General features: G+C 41.4%; 1 protein-coding gene across 2 annotated transcripts; it reads left to right on the top strand.

Moving 5' to 3' along the window:
- The first annotated feature begins 647 nt into the window (after positions 1-647).
- LOC130720360 (uncharacterized) lies at positions 648-11,444 on the top strand. 2 transcript variants are annotated; one of them, XM_057570986.1, is made up of 9 exons: positions 648-1,017; positions 1,121-1,254; positions 5,645-5,852; positions 6,343-6,871; positions 6,952-7,203; positions 7,329-7,520; positions 7,610-7,684; positions 7,795-10,302; positions 10,916-11,444. In XM_057570986.1, exons 1-9 carry the CDS (start codon positions 851-853, stop codon positions 11,216-11,218), a joined length of 4,368 nt encoding a protein of 1,455 aa, XP_057426969.1. In that variant the 5' UTR covers positions 648-850; the 3' UTR covers positions 11,219-11,444. The 2 variants fall into 2 exon arrangements, with proteins under 2 accessions (XP_057426969.1, XP_057426968.1); XM_057570985.1 differs by having other exon boundaries at positions 650-1,017; positions 7,795-10,305.
- The last annotated feature ends 7,663 nt before the right edge of the window (positions 11,445-19,107 follow it).

Raw genomic sequence — 19,107 nt, 5'->3', positions numbered from 1 at the left:
CTTGTATCTCGTAAGTCCCCCCCTTTCATTTGCATTTTTCAAGTTTTCATCTTCATTTTCATTTAAAAACCAACATTGTCCATGTCTGGTTCGTACCGCAATTTAAATTGCTACAACTACCAATCTGGATTTGTTTCGCTGAAAACCCATGATCACGCTTTATGGTTCGATCCGAATTTAAATTGCGGCATATTTATGCTTACCGCAGTTTAAATTGATGTAACTACCGCGGTTTAAATTGAGGTAACTACCGCAGTTTAAACTGCGGTAGCGAAAACCTTGGCCATAACCACAAAACTTCCGCAATTTAAATTGCGGTACGAACAAGTACCCATAATTTAACGAAAAACGGGAAATTTTTTAAAATCGCACATTTTTTGAGCTTCTATTCTTCTCTTAATCTCACCTACTGCCGTTTACACCGAGTTGGAGCTCAAAATCCCTCTAGGGTGTGTGATGTGTTAATTTAGAAAGAGGAGGAAGTAGGGATGAGGAAGGTGAGAGTGAAAGAGGAAGAAGGAAGAAGGGATGAGGTTGAGAAAGTATATATTTTTGAAGTATTTTATGTTTTTTATGTTAGGGGTATTTTTGGAATTAAAAAGTTTGGGGATGATGTGAATGGTAAAGGGAGATGTTCAAATAATCTCAGCCCAAAAAGAAAGAGAAGATAAAAGAATGCAAATGGTTTTGTGCTTAGCAGCAGAAGGAGAAATGGGAACAGCACAAGATTAAACGAGTGGAGTGCTTAGCTTAGGAAACACGAACACTGAAGACTGGTGTACTGTACAGCTAGCTAGCTAGCTATTGTTCAAGGGTTTCTGTTGTTTGTTGTGGTTGTGGCCTCAGTCCCATGGCTAAGTTGTCCTCGCCATCTGAAAATTCTCGCGAGCTTCTCTGCGTCGGAACGTTGGAAATCGCCACTCCCAAACCCGTTGGATTCCTCTGCGGCTCAATTCCCGTTCCCACCGACAAATCCTTCCATGCTTTCCATTCCCCTCTTCTCCCAACCCCACAAACGTACTCTCTCTCTCTCTTTCTCTCTTGTCTACTGTTTCTTTTGAAATCATGGATTGAGAATTAATTGTATCTTTTCTCGTTTGTTTGATTTTTTTTCCTGTAGAGGGAATGCTCCGCGTTATCGGTACCGGATGCTGCCAACTGAGACTGACCTGAATACGCTGCCACCGCTTCTTGCGAATTTGCCCGAAAAGGTTCTTCCTGTTGGGGCTCTGCAATCCAAGGCAACTGGAGCTGGTAATTGTTCTTCATAATGGGACTATTTATGTATCTATTATAAGTGGATTTTCAATGGTTTAAGATATTCTTGTGTTTTTGTTTTAATGTTCTTCAAAGCTAATAATACATTTGTATTTACTATTTAGTCTCTATCTTTTCTACAGTTTGTTGTATGGAATACTCAGCTTTTATTTGGCCCTAGTCTGTTAATAACAATAACAACTGTCAATGGAAGATTGTTAATAGTTGACACTTGTAATTAGAAGTAGAAATAACAAGAGATACAGGGAGATAGGAGGTAGTTAAGAGGAAGTTATTGATTGAGAGAAAAGGAGAACGGAGGAGGGCTCATGATTCTCAAATGTCCTGGAGGAGAGCCGTTGTTCTTCAATACCTGATCCCATTTCCATATTATCTTGATCGAAACATGGAGGAGTTCTATCAATTAACATTGTATCTTTTCTCTAAATTCTGGACCATTCAATTTATTGGTATTAGAGCTCCGAAAATACAGGGAGTTCTTGATAGGAGAAGAAGTGAAAGAGAGGAGAAAGAGAGAGAAAGAGAGAGAAGGGAACTGAGAATTGAGATTAGAGAGATAAAATTCTTGTTACAACTAACATAACATCTCTAACTGCCTAATGGCCTTATTTATACTACTTTGCTGCCAGCTGTTATGACAGCTGTTCTAATTCTTATTTAACAGATGCTAACAAGTGCATCATATTCCTAATTAACAGATGCTAAGTGATGCTAAGTGCATCATATCCCTCCCCTTAAAACTCTCCTTGACCTCAAGGAGAAGCAGTAACATCAAAGAAGATGAGCACACACTTCCTTAATAGACTAGCAAAGATGACATTCATGGTACCTTGAAATGTGGCTGGGGCATTGGACAACCCAAAAGGCATGACCACATATTCATATTGTCCACCATGAGTCTGAAATGCAGTCTTAGCTATATCTTCTGGTTTCATCCTTATTTGATGATAACCAGACCTAAGGTCCAATTTAGAGAAAATTTGAGCACCCCCTAGCTCATCCAGCAAATCTTCAACAAGAGGAATAGGAAATTTTGCTTTAACTGTCATGTCATTAAGCTTCCTATAGTCTACACACATCCGCCAGCTGCCATCCTTCTTCTTAACCAAGACCACAGGAGAAGCAAATGGAGAAGAACTAGGTTGGATAACCCCTGAATCCAACAGCTCTTTCACCATGTTGTCAATGACATCTTTCTGTGCAGGAGGGTACCTATAAGGTCTCAAACTAACTGGGTTGGACCCTTCCTTCAGAACAATCTGGTGGTCATGGATGCCTCTGAATGGGGGTAGCTGTGTAGGCTCCTCAAAAACATCCTTAAATTCCTCTAGGACAGTGGTTTTATGTTCTTTAGTTGCAGGATCCTCAGGTTCCTCTAAGCCAAGAGCACAACACACTTTCTCTTGGGAACATGGAAACAATTGTAGCATAAAACAAAAGCTTTCCTCAGCTACAATTTGATTAAGTTTAGCAGCTGAAACTACTCTATCCTTCCCACTCTTATCAGCTTGCAATCTCACCTTAAGGTGTCCCATATCAAATTCCATAACAAGGGCTTTGAAATCCCATGATATAGTTCCCCACTGAGTTAACCATTGTAAGCCTAAAATCAAATCAAAACTACCTAAAGGAAGAGCAATAGCACTAGTGAAGAAATCATACCCTTGCATCTTCAACTGTATTCCATCACATAGGCCTGTACCTTGCATGACTCCACCACCTGCTACAGTAACTTGTAAAGGCTTCAGTAGAGGATGCACGGGTCTAAGGTAGCTCAGGCCTTCCTTGCACAGTTTTTGATCAATGAAGTTGTGTGAGCTTCCAGAATCAATGAGGACATGAATCCTCTTCTTTCCTATCCATGCAGTCAACCTCATCAAAGGATATTCAGAGTCCCCATGTATGGCATTCAAGGATAATGTAGGAACAACTGGTTCAGAATCAACAGAACTTGCAGAGTCAACAGCTTCTGGTTCACCTTCCTCAACCTCCATTAAGAAAACTTGGAGCTTCTTCCTTTGCGGACAATCATGCCCTGGAGAAAATTTCTCATGGCAGAAGAAGCACAAATTTTGTGCTCTATGTTCTTCCATCTCTTTAGGAGATAATTTCCTCTGAAATGTGTAATTAGGTTTTCCTAAAATTCCTTTCTGATTGGAATCACCCCCTGGTTTCTTCTCTGGTAACTTCTTCTCAACAAATGAAGAGTTTCCGCGCTTGTCAGACCATGCGCCGGTGCTTCTGACACCCGAAACAGTGCGTTTCTGGAGCAATTCGATGCTCCTCTCCTGCAATTTCGCGATTCGTGTAGCTTCAAGCAACGTCCTTGGTGCAAACATCTTCACACCATTGCTCAACTCAGCACACAATCCACCCAAGTATACTTGCAATTTCTGAGGTTCTGACAAATCTGTGCGCGCAGCCAAGGTATCAAAAGCCTCTTGATAATCTTCTAGAGTTCCAGTTTGAACCAGGCGCTTAAGTTCCTCTAATGGTGAATCGAATTCAGTACCAAAACGCACCTTCACTGCATCGCTGAACTGCATCCAAGAAACTGGACCAGTCGTGCTCTGTTCCAAGGTCTGGAACCACCGGAAAGAACTCTCGTCCATTGCGATGCTAGCAATCGCTACCTTCTCTGCTTCCGGCGTGTTGTCAAGCGTGAAGAATCGTTCGCACTTCACAAGCCACGATTCAGCTTCGTCGCGGTTGAATTTCGGAAAATCCAATCGCGTCAATCGCGTCGGCATGCGGTGCTCGCCGTCGTTCGCGCCTCTCCGCCGCGACGACATCTCCGTCATCTGCAACCCGAGGCCTCGCATCGCCTCCTGGAACCCGTTCAGTTGGAGCTCGAACCTCTGCTCCAGCTCACGCAAATGCCTACTGATGCACGGCTCGATCGTCGCCGTAATCCGCTCCTCCGCCTCACGGATTGAGCTCTGCAACCTCGTCGCTTCCGCCATTGGTCACCGTGAATCGAGTGCTCTGAATACCAATGATAGGAGAAGAAGTGAAAGAGAGGAGAAAGAGAGAGAAAGAGAGAGAAGGGAACTGAGAATTGAGATTAGAGAGATAAAATTCTTGTTACAACTAACATAACATCTCTAACTGCCTAATGGCCTTATTTATACTACTTTGCTGCCAGCTGTTATGACAGCTGTTCTAATTCTTATTTAACAGATGCTAACAAGTGCATCATATTCCTAATTAACAGATGCTAAGTGATGCTAAGTGCATCAGTTCTGTAGTTCATGGTGCGCTGCCGAGTGTTGGCAAGACTGGAGTAATTAGAGAAGGGTTTCAGCATATGGAGGAGAAAGATGGAGGTAGAAAGGCTACAGTCTGCAAGGAAAAAAGTATATTCAGGAATATCAAAGACAACTTGAAGAAGCTTGATTAATGAAAGTGGGTCTCTTGGAGAATCTCATGCAACTGTAAGGCTCTTGTTCGGTGGAGCTACAATTACCGTTAGAAAATGAAAGTAAGGGTGGGTCTATCTCAGAATCTAGAATCTTGATTAATGAAAGTTGGTCTCTTGGAAAATCTCATTCAAACATAAGAGATCTTTTCATTCACCACGCTTCAAGCCCAAATATGAAGCCACTCACGTGACTCCACCTAACAACTTACCAAAAATCTGAAGTGGAATTATTAATTGATGAAATGTTGAGTGCTAGAAATATAAGACCTATTGTTGGTTCATACATATTCAAGGTCTATGATTTTGTTCAAAAAGAAAGATGGAGGGTTGCGGTTTTACGTTGACTATCGAGCTTTGAATGGGATCGCCGCTATCTTCTTTTTGCCGCTATTTTCCGCTATGAGGGCTTGACATAGCGGATTTTTGGCTTTCCGCTGTTTTCTGTGATCCGTGATTTGCCACTATTTTCCTCTTTGAGGGCTTCACGGAGTGGAATTTTAGCTTTCTGCTGTTTTCCGCGATTAACAGCACTGGCAATATGTTGACCAAAAGTTTTCCATATTCCTTAAAGAAAATGGGACTGTTTTTGAAATTTGAGCATGTGTTGAATATGCTACTGTTACAGTATGAATAATCTACATATTGTAACTAGGAGGCAGGCAGAAGATGAGCAGAAAGTTTTGGGAGTACGGCATATCTTCCATGACCTGCATTATCTTTTTTTCTCCATATTTTCTTCATTTCAAGTAGCTTTAGTGGTTTAAATTTGTAATTCCTCCTTCCTTGGTTCACACTGCTCTCATGATCAGACAAGGAAAGAAGATTGCCATCATGAAATACTGATATACTTACTCTGATTTTGGTTTCTGTCTATCTGAGATCCATACTTTTTGTATTTGCTGATCCTTTCTGTTGTTTTCACATCTAAAATTATTTCTATGACAGATTTTCCTTGGGAAGGCACTGCCATTGCATCAAATTTAACTAGAAAATGTGAAGCCCTTGCAGTGTCTGGCTTGGTTGATTATGGAGATGAGATTGATGTAATTGCTCCAGCAGACATTTTGAAGCAGATATTTAAAATGCCATATTCCAAGGCTCGACTATCGGTTGCTGTTCATCGCATCGGTCACACTCTTGTTTTGAACGCTGGGTATGTGTTCGTCCTAGTTTTGACACCATATTATTGCCATGGGCAAATTCTACCGAATGAAATCATTGGCGCATAATTATTGTTGGCAATTCTTTTTGGTCCATGCTAAGTTTTTCACTTCAGAGACTTGAGTTCCCCTATTGTTTTCTCAAAGCAATAACAAATTGAATTCTGCTTTTTAATGAGAATAAAAAATTAACAGTTGCAAATATTGGGCTTATATGCTTCAACAAGAAAGGAAATGTATGGTAATGCGTTCTAGTATGTGATGTATGGTAAGAGATTATTTTTTTTAAGAGTCAATAGAAATAATGTAGGGCTTCAAACTTTTTATTATTTTTTTTTAAAGTTATATTTGGTACTTATGAGCATTTGCTAGATTGCATACTGTCATTTCTGAAGTCCAGTACCAGACCAACTTCCTTTTCTTTTCTCTGCTTTTGACAACCTTCAATTTTTTTATAAGTGACTAAATATTTATGAACTGCAGACCAGATATTGATGAGGGAGAAAAATTGATTAGGAGGCATAACAATCAATCAAAATGTGCAGATCAATCTTTATTCTTGAATTTCGCTATGCATTCAGTCAGAATGGAGGCCTGTGATTGTCCACCAACTCATAAAGTTTCCTCTGAAGAACAATCTAATTCTTCCGTTCTTCCTGGAGGAAACACACCTCATATTGTGGTACAGAATGATAATGTTGTTCGAGCTGAAGGATACAATTGCCATTCGGAATACTCACAGGTTGAGCAGGAAAGCTTCTTTTGGGGAAGCAAGAAGAATAGGAGAAATAAGAACCATGGTAAAGTTAATAAGGTGTCACAAGTTGGCGAGAAGCCCAGATCATCGGTGCAGGAGTCGAAAAAGCAAAGAAAAGTTGGTAATGATAGCTTTCTGAGAGTGTTGTTCTGGCAGTTTCATAATTTCCGCATGCTCCTGGGAAGTGACCTCCTTTTGTTCAGTAATGAGAAGTATGTTGCTGTGAGTTTGCATTTATGGGATGTCACACGACAGGTGAGGAGCTTTGTTCTAAAATCTGTCAACTATTTTATGTTTGGTAAATTGTTAATGTTTTGTTTTCCAAATTTTGATAGGTCACGCCTCTAACTTGGCTTGAAGCTTGGCTTGACAATGTCATGGCAAGTGTGCCTGAGTTAGCCATATGTTATCATAACAATGGTGTTGTTCAGGGATACGAGCTTTTGAAAACCGATGATATTTTTCTCCTTAAAGGAATATCAGAGGATGGGACTCCTGCATTTCATCCTTATGTTGTCCAACAAAACGGTCTGTCTGTTTTGAGGTTCCTTCAGGATAACTGCAAACAGGATCCTGGAGCTTATTGGGTACGATCATTGTTTCTAATACGTTTAAATATTTGTTGTTTTTAGGTTTGTTATGCCAAGTTGTTATTTAACAAATTTATTATCCTTTAGTAGTGCTACCAAGCCTGACCTTAAGAGTTTTGCAGCTTTACAAAGGTGCTGGTGAAGATGATATGCAACTTTTTGATCTTTCTGTCATTCCGAAAAACTGTTCGTCTAATGATGGTGATGATACTTCAAGCACCTTGCCATCACTAGTCAATAGAGGTCGAAGTGATGCAATATATTCGTTTGGAACTCTCCTCTATCGAATTGCTCATAGGCTTTCTCTCTCAGTGGTATGGAAGAATTAAACCTGTCCTTGGACTAAGCCTGCTTTGAGTATTTTCTAAGTGCTAATTACTAATTATTGTTTCTTTTTGTGCAGGCTGCAAAAAACAGGGCTAGGTGTGTGAGGTTTTTTAGGAAGTGTTTGGAGTTTCTGGGTGACTCAGACCATTTGGTATGTTTTAGGAATAGAGTAATCCATATCTTACCAACCCTGTTTGTGATGGGTTTCCAGTTATATTTGGTTGAGATGACTGCATTTCTGATAATTTTTTTGCTACACAGGCGGTGCGAGCAATTGCTCATGAACAATTTGCGAGGCTGATTTTGAATTACGATGATGAGTTGAATCTAACTTCTGAATCTCTAGGTATAGAATGTGAGCTAGCTGTTGCTGAGGCTAGAGATTCATCTTGGGATGCTGAAAACAGCACCTCTGAACCAGTTGCCCATGAAGGACGTTATCTCCTTGCTGATAACAAATCAGATGTACATGGAAAAATAATTGAGCACTTAGAATCAGAAGGTCGTGCAAAGATGGTTTCTAAAGCACACAGTCCCATGTCTCGGGAACTTATAGCAGTTGATAACACAGAATTGAGCATCCAAGACCGAACTGCGTCTTGTTCTGATGATAGCTCTTCTGTGGATGATGTATGCCCTGTTTCCACACCGGTGGTTCAGACAGTTGCTGATCCAATCTCGTCGAAGTTAGCTGCTGTACATCATGTTTCACAAGCCATTAAGTCTCTGAGATGGATGCGACAGCTTCAGAGCACTGAATCAGAGGTGATGGATCAATTAAATCAAAGTCATGACAGGCCATCATCATCATTTGATGTTTCTGTTTGTGCGTGTGGGGATGCTGACTGTATTGAAGTCTGTGACATTCGAGAATGGCTTCCAACATCCAAGTTGGATCATAAGTTGTGGAAACTTGTTCTTTTACTTGGAGAATCTTACTTGGCACTTGCAGAAGCTTATAAAGAGGATGGCCAACTGTATCAAGCTTTAAAGGTTATTCAGTTATCATGTTCTATTTATGGTTCAATGCCTCCTCATCTTGAAGACACACAATTTATTTCTTCAATGGCTAGTTACTCATCTTTACACAATAACTCGTTTGATATGAACGGAAATACTGCATGGCCAGATGATGTAAAAGATGAGACAGTTAATGGCTATATTGAGAGGATGTCTTCAACTTACCTCTTCTGGGCCAAGGCATGGTCTTTAGTTGGAGATGTCTATATTGAATTCCATAAGATAAAGGGTAAAGAAATCTCAATGCAAGATATGAGAAAGCCTGTGACCAGGGAATTGAGAATGTCATCTGAGGTTGTGAAAGAAGTAAAAAGACTGAAGAAAAAGCTGGTGCAGTTTAACCAGAACTGTAGTTCATGTTCCTTGGTAAACTGCAGTTGCCAGAGCGACCGAGCAAGCAGTGGGAACAGTGCAAGCAGTAGCGGTACAGATTTGAGGTTCTTGTCATATGGTAGAAAGCATAGTAAACGGGTGTCTTCTAAAATTGCGAATTACTTGCCTCCAAAAGAGACAGGAGATGAGTTCATTCATATCAAGGGGAATAGAAAAGATTTTGACAGTGAATTTCTTGAAAACAGTAATTATGATGGAGACCTTACAGGTACTCTTGAAAATAGTCGGATCGAAGTTGAATCCTTGGATACTGCAAATTCTAAACCGCCTGAGGGATCTTTAGACATGGAAAATTCATGTTATACTGTTGTCTCTCAAACTGAATTTAAGTCAAGGGAAACAGGTAAAGTAAAAAATGGTGGGATATTTGAGTACCTAGATGAACATCTAGTTGGAGATGTAGAGCACAACCTGTTAGTTGCTTTAAAATGCTACGAAGAAGCTAAAAAAGCATTGCTTAAACTTCCATCTGGTTTGTCTGATTTGCAATCTGTGATTAAAAAGAAAGGGTGGGTCTGCAATGAATTAGGACGAATCAGAATTGAAAATAAAGAGTTGAATAAGGCTGAACTAGCATTTACAGAGGCTATAGATGCATTCAGAGAAGTTTCAGATCACACCAATGTAATATTGATCAACTGTAATATGGGCCATGGAAGACGGGCTTTGGCTGAGGAGATGGTATCTAAAATTGATAATCTTAAACAACATAATATTTTCCATATCGCATACAGTCATGCATTGGAGACTGCTAAACTGGAATATAAAGAATCCCTTAGATATTATGGGATGGCAAGGTTAGAACTAAATGTCATCAATGTAGATGATGATTCTGTGACAAACAGCTTGAGGAATGAGGTACATACGCAGTTTGCTCATACTTATCTGCGGCTTGGTATCCTCTTGGCAAGAGAAAATAGTACAGCCGAAGTTTATGAGAATGGATCATTGGAAAATACACGTCTAAATCACACCAATCTCCGTGACAGAAAAGACAGGAAAAATTTGAGAAAGAATGAGATTTCAGCCAATGAGGCCATTAGGGAAGCATTATCTGTGTATGAATCCCTGGGTGAACTACGGAGACAGGAGGCTGCTTATGCTTACTTCCAGTTGGCATGCTACCAGAGAGACTGTTGTTTGAAATTTATGAATTCTAGCAATAAGAAAAACATTTTGTCAAAAGGTGAAAATAGCAGTATGCAACGAGTCAAGCAGTATGCATCTCTGGCGGAGAGGAACTGGCAGAAAGCCCTCGATTTCTATGGCCCCAAAACACATCCTACCATGTATTTGACTATTCTTATGGAGAGATCAACTCTTTCATTAAGCCTTTCAAGCCATTTACACTCTAATGTGGTATTTTCCTGCACTTCTTTCTCAGAGTACTTGATTTTGTTATGACTTGATTTTTTACTGGAATTTTCATTAATCATGACTCTGATGAGGTACTATGCATCTTTATTTGTTAATATGGGTTCCTTGAAAATAACATACATAGGTAGAGTCCTTTGATCGGTTTGTGAACGCTATTATATTATAAAATTAGCATGTCTTCTCCCACAGTCAAAAAATAAATTTACAAGTCTTGAAATTCCCTTCTGTATTTGCAGCTATGATTTACATTCTCATTGAAATATGGTTAACATGCCTGCCGTGTTGGGTTAAGGTGATATCTTAGATGTGTTTTATTGTGATATGTCAACTGCATATTTTCTAGAGTGTACTGTATTCATTATTAATGAATACTAATGTAGCCTTTGGCTTACGAGAGTGGGGGAATACATGAAATGATGAAAATTCTTTGAATTTCCTGCTTGCATTTTTAGAATCAATTGACTGTGATAATGTATCTTCTATATGCTATCCCAAAAAAATACTATAAAATTATAAACTATTAGAAAAGAAATTAAAATAAACAGGTTTATTGAAAATTTTGGTTTTTCATAGACCCGTCAATTGATTCCAGGTGCTGGAGTCAGCTTTGGCTCATCTGCTTGAAGGACGCCATGTTACAGATACCAATGCTGACACTTTCAGCACTTGCTATCCTGAATTACATGCAAAATATTGGAGTCAGTTGCAGATGCTTTTGAAGAAAATGTTGGCTACAATGCTTCCATCAAGTACAAACAAATCTCCCTCTCAATCATCTTCTTCAACATCTAGAATATTTGGAGATGGTGGAAAGATCAGGGAACTCTACAAGATAACCTTGAAGGGTACAGACATGGTCCAACTTCATAGCATGTACAGCTTGTGGATATCGTGATAGGAAATTTACCATGTACATTCTTAACTTGCATACCACATCTTTTAATCATCTTATCTTGAAATTTGATGTTGGCCTAGCTCCATTTAAGTTAATCAATCATATGTGGATCTCCTATGAAAGTGGTTGTGCATCTGCAATGAAGTTTTTATTTCTTATCCTTAGGTTTATGTAGTCTCTTTTTCAAAAGCTTTTATGTAATAAATATGCAAATACATCTATCTAATATTTTGCTAAGAAAATGTGATTAGGAAATAATAGACAAAAAAAAACCATATTGATTGGAAGTTTACTTTTACTCAAAAGTTGTCTTTGAATGTCAATGTGAATTTCATTTGAAGATGAAGAAAAAAAAGAATTTATTTAATCTTGAACCCCTCTCTCTGTCTTATATGATATGATTTAAACTTCAATTTTTTTATATCTAACTTACTAAAAATATTGAATTTTAATTTAGCAAGTATACACACATGATACATGATGCAAATTTATACAACAAATTTTAATTATTTTAAGAGTTAACACTGAAATATATAAAGAAACATAAGACGAGTGATTCAGTGTTTATATTTACTTAAAAAACTCAAATATAATTAATATTTTTTTTTCGATATAATATCTTATTCCAAGTGTAACAATAAAAATTAACATATAATATTATATAAATATTTAAAGGATTAAATATTTTTTGATCTCTTTAAATTATGGGTTTTTTGGGGCGGAGAAGGATAGCTATCTTGGTAAGCTAAGGGAGATAAGAGATTTGCAAGGTGAAGGGTCGAGTTCAAACCATGGTGAAGGAACTAATATACAAACAATTAGTAACAACTAACATTTACCTATCAAAAAAAAAATTCTGGGTTCTTTGGTTTAGCCCACTCTAATAATTTTTTTGGAAAATGATACTGAGGTTTCATCCCCTACCATCACCTTCCGTTCATTATCTAGTGAATCACCTAACGGACGCTGACATTGCATGATTTCTAAGGGACCTAAAGCAAAGAACCATAATTTTAGAGGGATCTAAACCCAAAAACCATGATTTTATAGGGACCTAAACCCCAGTTTTTATCATGGTCTTAGGTCCCTCTAAATTTAGGGTTCATTGGTTTACACTAATCTTTTTTTTGAAAACACCCTTAAAATGAAAATAATACTGAGGTTTCAACCCCTGGCGTAACCTTCCGTCCATCATCTATTTAATCACCTAACGGATGCTGACGTGACATGATATAGAGGAACCTAAATCAAAAAACCATAATTTTAGAGGGACCTAAACCAAAGAACCATGATTTTAGAGGGACCTAAAACCCAATTTTTATCAGGGGCTTAGGTCTCTCTAAAATCATGGTTCTTTGGTTAAGATCCCTCTAAAGGATGGAAGGTGACAACAAAAACTGAAACCTCAGTATTATTTTTCATTTAAGGGTGTTTTTGGAAAAAAAAATAGAGGGGTCTAAACCAAAGAACCCTCATTTTAGTGGGAATGTTAACAAATATAATTTAATATGTAATTTTATACGTACTAATATATATTTGTTCAATAAAGATTCAATGTTAATACAAAAAAGGGAGTCAAAATTGGTACCCCTCCCTCTTGGAATTGCTACCCCCCTTATTTTTTTAAAAACCCAAAATGGCCCCCATGTTTTAAAACCCCTCCTTTTCTCCCTTTCCCAAGCCTTCCTAATCTTTTCTCTTCCAAGTTTCAAACCTCGTCCTTCCCTTCCTATGCCTGTTCCGAGCTCCTTCAATCCTCAACTTTCCTTCTTGTCTTGTGCTCCAAAGCTCATCATCTTCATCGAATCATCATCTTCATCGAGTCATCATCTTCAGCCCGTGAAGCTTCTTCATTTTCATCGAGTGCATCGCCCGTGAAGCTTCTTCATCTTCATCGAGTGCATCGCCCGTGAACCGGGTTCATCTTCACTGTCTTCATCATCGTTTCCAGGTAATTCTCCCATTCCCTTTATGTGTCCAACTTCATTGTGATATAGGGATTTCGGGATTGTGAAGGGTCGAGTTCAAACCATGGCGAAGGAACTAATTTACAAACAATTAGTAACAACTAACATTTACCTATCAAAAAAAATTATGGGTTCTTTGGTTTAGGCCACTCTAATAAATTTTTTGGAAAATGATACTGAGGTTTCACGCCCTACCATCGCCTTCCGTTCATTATCTAGTGAATCACCTAACGGACGCGGACATTGCATGATTTCAGAGGGACCTAAACCATAGAAGCATAATTTTAGAGAGGTGGAGAGGTGACACCCGGAGACATGCTCTTTCCATACGTTGTTTGGGGAGATGACAGTCACCTTCGATGATATGTCATGTTTGATGCACCTTATGATCTTTGGGAAATTCTTCACACCTCATGCATTGACGCGATCAGAGGCTGTTGATATGTGCGTGCGGTTGTTGGGAGCAACGAAAGATGAGGTGCTAGTTGAGTTCAAAGCCAATAGGGGCACCAACTTGAGGTTCATTTGGCTCATTGAGCGTTACGTGGCCTTCATCGCAAGTTTGTCTCATTCGGTTAAACTTTTTAAAAATGTTTTTTGAATTTGTTCTATCCAATAACATAGAGATGAGGTACGGTACCCATAATGAGAGGATCGTGATGTGAGAATCTAGAGAGAGTAAGAGCGTAACCGCTTAGAGAGAGAAAGTAACTGAATTTCAAGTTCGTATTTCTCAAATGAGCTAAGAGTCCCTTACAATTGGTAACCGCTCCCTATTTATAGATTCAGGGGTTGGGCTTGGCGCCCCTATTTTCTCCTAATGGGCCAGTTGGGCCTCCCGGGAGAAGCCCCAACTCCCTGGCTTGTATGTCGCCCTGGGCTGGCGCGCCTGGGCGAGGGACCCTAGGGTCTCGCCCAGTCCACAAGTCCGCAAGACACCGAGCTCAAAGCATGAGAGCTGAGTGTGTCTTTTAAGAAAAAACACAAGGCGACAATCATGAGTAAGCTACCTAAAGCCGAAGCTTAATAATTGCAAACATGGCTTGATAACTAGAGCCTATGACTAATTTTTTGATTTTTCTAACAAGTTCCATTGATCCCACGAGGTGGCTTGTGGTGACAGCCATCATCCACACTTGATCTTCTCGCCCAGTTGCTGTCATGCATGCGTCACGAGTTGTGGTGGCTCGACGCGCATTAGGCCTATGCCACGTGGCAGGAGAGGTCTGCAGAATCCCAACTGCCTTCCTTGAAACGTCCCCTCAAAATCCTCGCAAAAGCTTGTCAGTTTGAATTTGAACAAATTAGCTTCGGTTGTTGCAGTTTCCATTTATTGCGACATTCTCACTCCCCAAAATCCCGCAACTGCAACCATTTCTTCGTTGGTATGGTGCACGATTTTCCACCTTTCCCCTACGTTTCCCAACTACCCACAGCACTTCCTCACACGTTTCCCCTCGATCATCATCATCCCCCTCCTATAAAGACGCTGCTTCCCCATCCCTTACTCCTTTCACAACCCCAACTTCTGGCCACCCTTTTTGCAAGCGAAAACCCTTCAACACACCATTGCCTCACGTTCCCCCCGTCGACTCTCCCCCCCGGGGGAATTCCACTCGACAAAAAAGACATTGCCGCTTTCTGAGCTAAGTCTTCGGAGTCCTTGCCAGTTCCTGGGACAATTCCCAACCAGCTGTCCAGCTTAGAACAGTGGTCGTCCATCTGCGAAATTTGCTCAGAGTCTGGTGGGTTTTGCCATGAGAAACCCCTTGACAACATTCTGTACTACGATGGTTGCTCAGCCTCTGAGCGCCCTTGGCTTCGCCTCCCTGACCACCTCGCGGATCAGCCCCATTTTTTCTATGTGTATGAGTACATGTTCACAAATTTGGAATCAGGTTTCCCTTTTCTCCATTTGTTTGCTCCGTGTTGTGTAGTATCAACGTCGCCCCGTGTCAGCTTTATCCCAACAGCTGGGCCTTCTTGCAATGCTTTGAAATCCTGTGCGACGCAATCCAGCAAGAACTCGAGCCCTCTCACTTTTTTTACTTCTATGGGGCGTCCGCCCAACCTTCACCACCACGCAGCTGGGTTTCCCTGGAAGCTAGGCCCAACCGCCAACGTTTCAACCCCTTTTGGCCCACAATCACCACCGACCTCGCCTGGAGGTATTTCAAAATCGTGGTATCTCACGAATACCCCGAGATTTTTACCCTGAGGGACGGAACCGCCCGATTTCCCTTCTAGTGGATCCAAGAAGTATCCTTAGTAATCGACCCACCTGAGGACTCCCTAACTCCTGAGGACAAAGTTGTTATCGGCTTCTTAGCTAAACTCCCGGTTTTAGACTGCTCTCACGTGATCGGTAAAGCCAAAATTTCATCAACTCTCGCTTACTTAGGTTTTCTTGTCCTTTCTCTGCTTTGACCCTTATCCTTTGCTTATTTTACACTTCTTACCCCTTGCTGACTCTTTTGTTGAATTTCGTTTCAGGGAGAATGATTTTCGCCAGTGCGGACCTTCTGGCCGCCTTTGAAAAGAAAAAGAACATCCCGTTTCCCCCCCGGATCAACCTGAGGGGCGACAAGACATATTCCACAACGGCCCCAACGGGTGAGGGCGGAAAACGAGCTTTCGGCGAGGGAGCCTCTCGTCCGCCTCCCAAGAAGCCACACTTCTTGACCTCTAACTCTTCTTCTGGCGGGGAAAACATCCCTGTTGCTGTCACGGCTCCTCCTGGTCCGAAGGAGATTCTTAAGGCGACTCAGCTCTGCAGACCTCCCAAGGTGACTCCAGCTTCTTCGCTCAACACCCAGGGCGATCCTGTTGGTGAATCGCCCCCTGAGGGGACGGTTGTCCCGCCACTCTCTGGTCAAAGCTCGACACCATCTGCTATTTTGCCGCCGCCGCCACCGCCACCCCTGGGACACAATTTGCCTCCGCCCCCAAGTTCTGTAAACCGGGAATTGCCATGTTCCCTATCCTTGACACCGACGCAAGTCGTGAGGATGGACGAAGTGGTTCAACAATAGGGCCTAGATAGAGTGTCTGAGGGTGCTTTGGTGACGGTGCTCCACGCGTTTCATCGTTATAAGTGGTCCACCAAAGATGCCGAAGCGCTACGGTCGGAGGTGGCCCGCCTTCGCACCCTGAACGCTGGATTCCTTGAGGAGCGCAAGGCGCTTCTTGCCAAGATAGCCTCCCAAGAAGCCTCATTTTCCAAAGGGTTGGCCGAGCAGATTAGCCATTCTGAGGTTAGTTTGGAGTTTCGAGACAAGAAGATTTCGGAACTGGAAGGAGCCTTTGCAAAGCTTCAGCAGGAAGCGAAGTAGGAGTTCGACGCGAAGGAAGATTTGGTGGCCTCCAAGGATAAAACCATCTCTTCAATGGGAGAGGAACTGGAAACCCTCCGCGCCGAACTGGCGAAGAAAAACGAAGCTCTGTCTACAGCAGAGGCCCAGGCCCAGTCTGACGTGAAGGCCTTAGAAGAGAAGATGAGGTCAGATGCCGTCGCTGCCGCTGTCTTCTAGCGTGGGCGTGGCTTCTTCCTCGCCAGAACTCAAGTTCAACTCCTCCATCCCCGACGATCCTCCGGGCTTCGTCGCCGAGCGTTTCCTGAACGAAGAAGATGTAGAGCAAGATAAAAATGTTAATGATCCATAAATTAGTTATGTAACAACAATTAATTTTTCTGCCCTCTTTCAATGAAGATTCTGAGCTCTTTCCTTTCTCCCTTTTTTTTTAATTGAGTCGGCCATAACAATGTTCGGGCTCTTGCCTCTCCCTGTTGGAGTCATGCCCCTTATGAGCCCTGGTGATTTGTGAAGGTATGAAAAACGGTAGAAAGGGGGGTTTGAATAACGTTTTCAAGATAAAGCTTCCACCTTAAAGATTTTGACAAATCTTTCGAGAACTTAAGTGCTAAAGATAAGAGATAGAAAAGCACACAAGGATTTTATCCTGGTTCACTTGATAAATCACTCAAGCTACTCCAGTCCACCCGTTAAGGTGATTTCTTCCTTCCTAGAATGAAGGCAATCCACTAATCAGGTAAGAGTTACAACTGCACTTGAAACCTACAAGTGACTAACAATTACACTGACTTAGCTCACACTAAGATTCACTCTCTTAGTCTTCTCTAGGATCCGATCAACCTTGATCTCCTAAAGGAACTAAACAAACTGTTTATCAAAGAATTGTTTACAAGAGATTTGCTTCTAAAAAGCTAATAGTAAACTCAATGAATTTCAGATGAAAGAAAGCTTAGAAGAATTTGAATTTGTCTTGCGCGTATGTGAATGCTTCTAGCCGCTTCTTTCAGTCTTCAGCCTCTTTATATACTCCAAGGATTAGGGTTGAGCGTTGCATGGGAAATGCTACCGTTGGAGGGCAGTGTTGGGTCCAGGTGGGCCAGCATCCTGCCTGCAGGTAGCATTCGAAACGGGGCGCTGTCTGCTACGCTATAAGAAATAACGTTGCGCCCTCACTAACACCAATTGGTTTTGGCGTAGTGGTAAGCGCGTGATCCTACAAGTGGTATCAGAGCCAGGTCCCGTGTTCGAATCCCACGGAAGGCATGTTGTGCAGCTAGTTTGGCTGGCAGGTGCTGGGGGGGGGATTGTTGGGTCCAGGTGGGCCAGCATCCTGCCTGCAGGTAGCATTCGAAACGGGGCGCTGTCTGCTACGCTATAAGAAATAACGTTGCGCCCTCACTAACACCAATTGGTTTTGGCGTAGTGGTAAGCGCGTGATCCTACAGGCAGTTCTGGAAAATCCAGCTTCTGCTGTGTCTGAGACTGTTAGGTAGGTCGTCAGGAAGGTACAGTTGCTTTTGTACTTGGATAGCGACTTGACCTTTAAACCTAGGAGACTTCTGATCAGGGGAATGCTTCATATTGGAACTTGTGAAGCCGGTTGATCAGAGTCAGAGGGAAAGCCCAGATCCTCTGACCATTGTTTCTTCTGATTCTGAACTCAGAGGGAAGTACATGGTCTTCAGAGTATCTTGCTTCTGGACATCAGAATTTCACTAATCAGCTTCTGGATCTTCAGAGTCTTCTACACCATCAGAATATCTGAGCCTTCAGTGTTTCTTGGTTATCAGACTTTCTGGATCTTCAGAACTTCTAGTGACTGAGTCCACATCAGAGTTTGTATAACTTCAGAACTTCTGAAGCTTTTCCACTGTTCATACTGAACATGGTGAATGCGAAAGCGTTGCTTGGGTCGCTCTTTATACACAGTGCTTCTGATTTGTGTGAGATTGAGTTGAGGTCAGAGCCTGTAAATAGCACACTCAGAAAAACACGTTAGAGTACCACAATTGTTCATATCAAAAGGTTAACTTGTAATCATCAAAACATAGAGTTGTACTACTAGATCAAAACTTGATCTTACAATTTGGTCCGGAACGAGCGGGTCAACCGACCTACAAATTCCCAACTTTCATTCCCAAAACGCCTCATCCTTTAATCCTAACAGAGGGCCATCGTTTACCACCAGCCAAGTGAATTTAAGACATTCAAAGATGACCTTGGTAACAGAGTCTCGGGAAGGTGTTTCAATGTTAAATGCTAGCAAGCGTTCCATGAATATAAATAGCAGGGTTATCTGAGGGAGAGGAACAAACTTGAAAAGAATCATCTATGGCAAACTACAAGAGAGCTCTGAACGAATTGAGAGAAAGAGCTTTCGAGATGAAACTGTATGCCGCATTGTATTACCGGAGGACGTCCGTAGGCCACATCCGTCAATTAGTCTGTCGGTTGCTGGCAATGGAGTTGAACCCAATTCTGGATGTGGCCATTCGCATCTTTCTGGAGTATGTGGAGGAGCTAGGCGGGCTCCTTCAAGAGGAGGCTGAAATCACCAGACAAATTGGTGGTTGGGAATGGGAACTGGAGCTCCGTGATAAAGACACAG

Source organism: Lotus japonicus, chromosome 5 (assembly GCF_012489685.1).
Source record: "Lotus japonicus ecotype B-129 chromosome 5, LjGifu_v1.2".
Taxonomy (NCBI): domain Eukaryota; kingdom Viridiplantae; phylum Streptophyta; class Magnoliopsida; order Fabales; family Fabaceae; genus Lotus; species Lotus japonicus.
Note: the sequence above shows the minus strand (reverse complement) of the source record. Positions and strands in the feature narration are given on the sequence as shown.

Bases quoted from the DNA above. Each gene is read 5' to 3' on its own strand.
- LOC130720360 (XM_057570985.1), top strand. From the start codon at position 851: ATGGCTAAGTTGTCCTCGCCATCTGAAAATTCTCGCGAGCTTCTCTGC. The intron at 1,255-5,644 runs GTAATTGTTCTT...TTTCTATGACAG, and splicing joins ATCCAAGGCAACTGGAGCTG to ATTTTCCTTGGGAAGGCACT. The intron at 10,306-10,915 runs GTATTTTCCTGC...AATTGATTCCAG, and splicing joins GCCATTTACACTCTAATGTG to GTGCTGGAGTCAGCTTTGGC.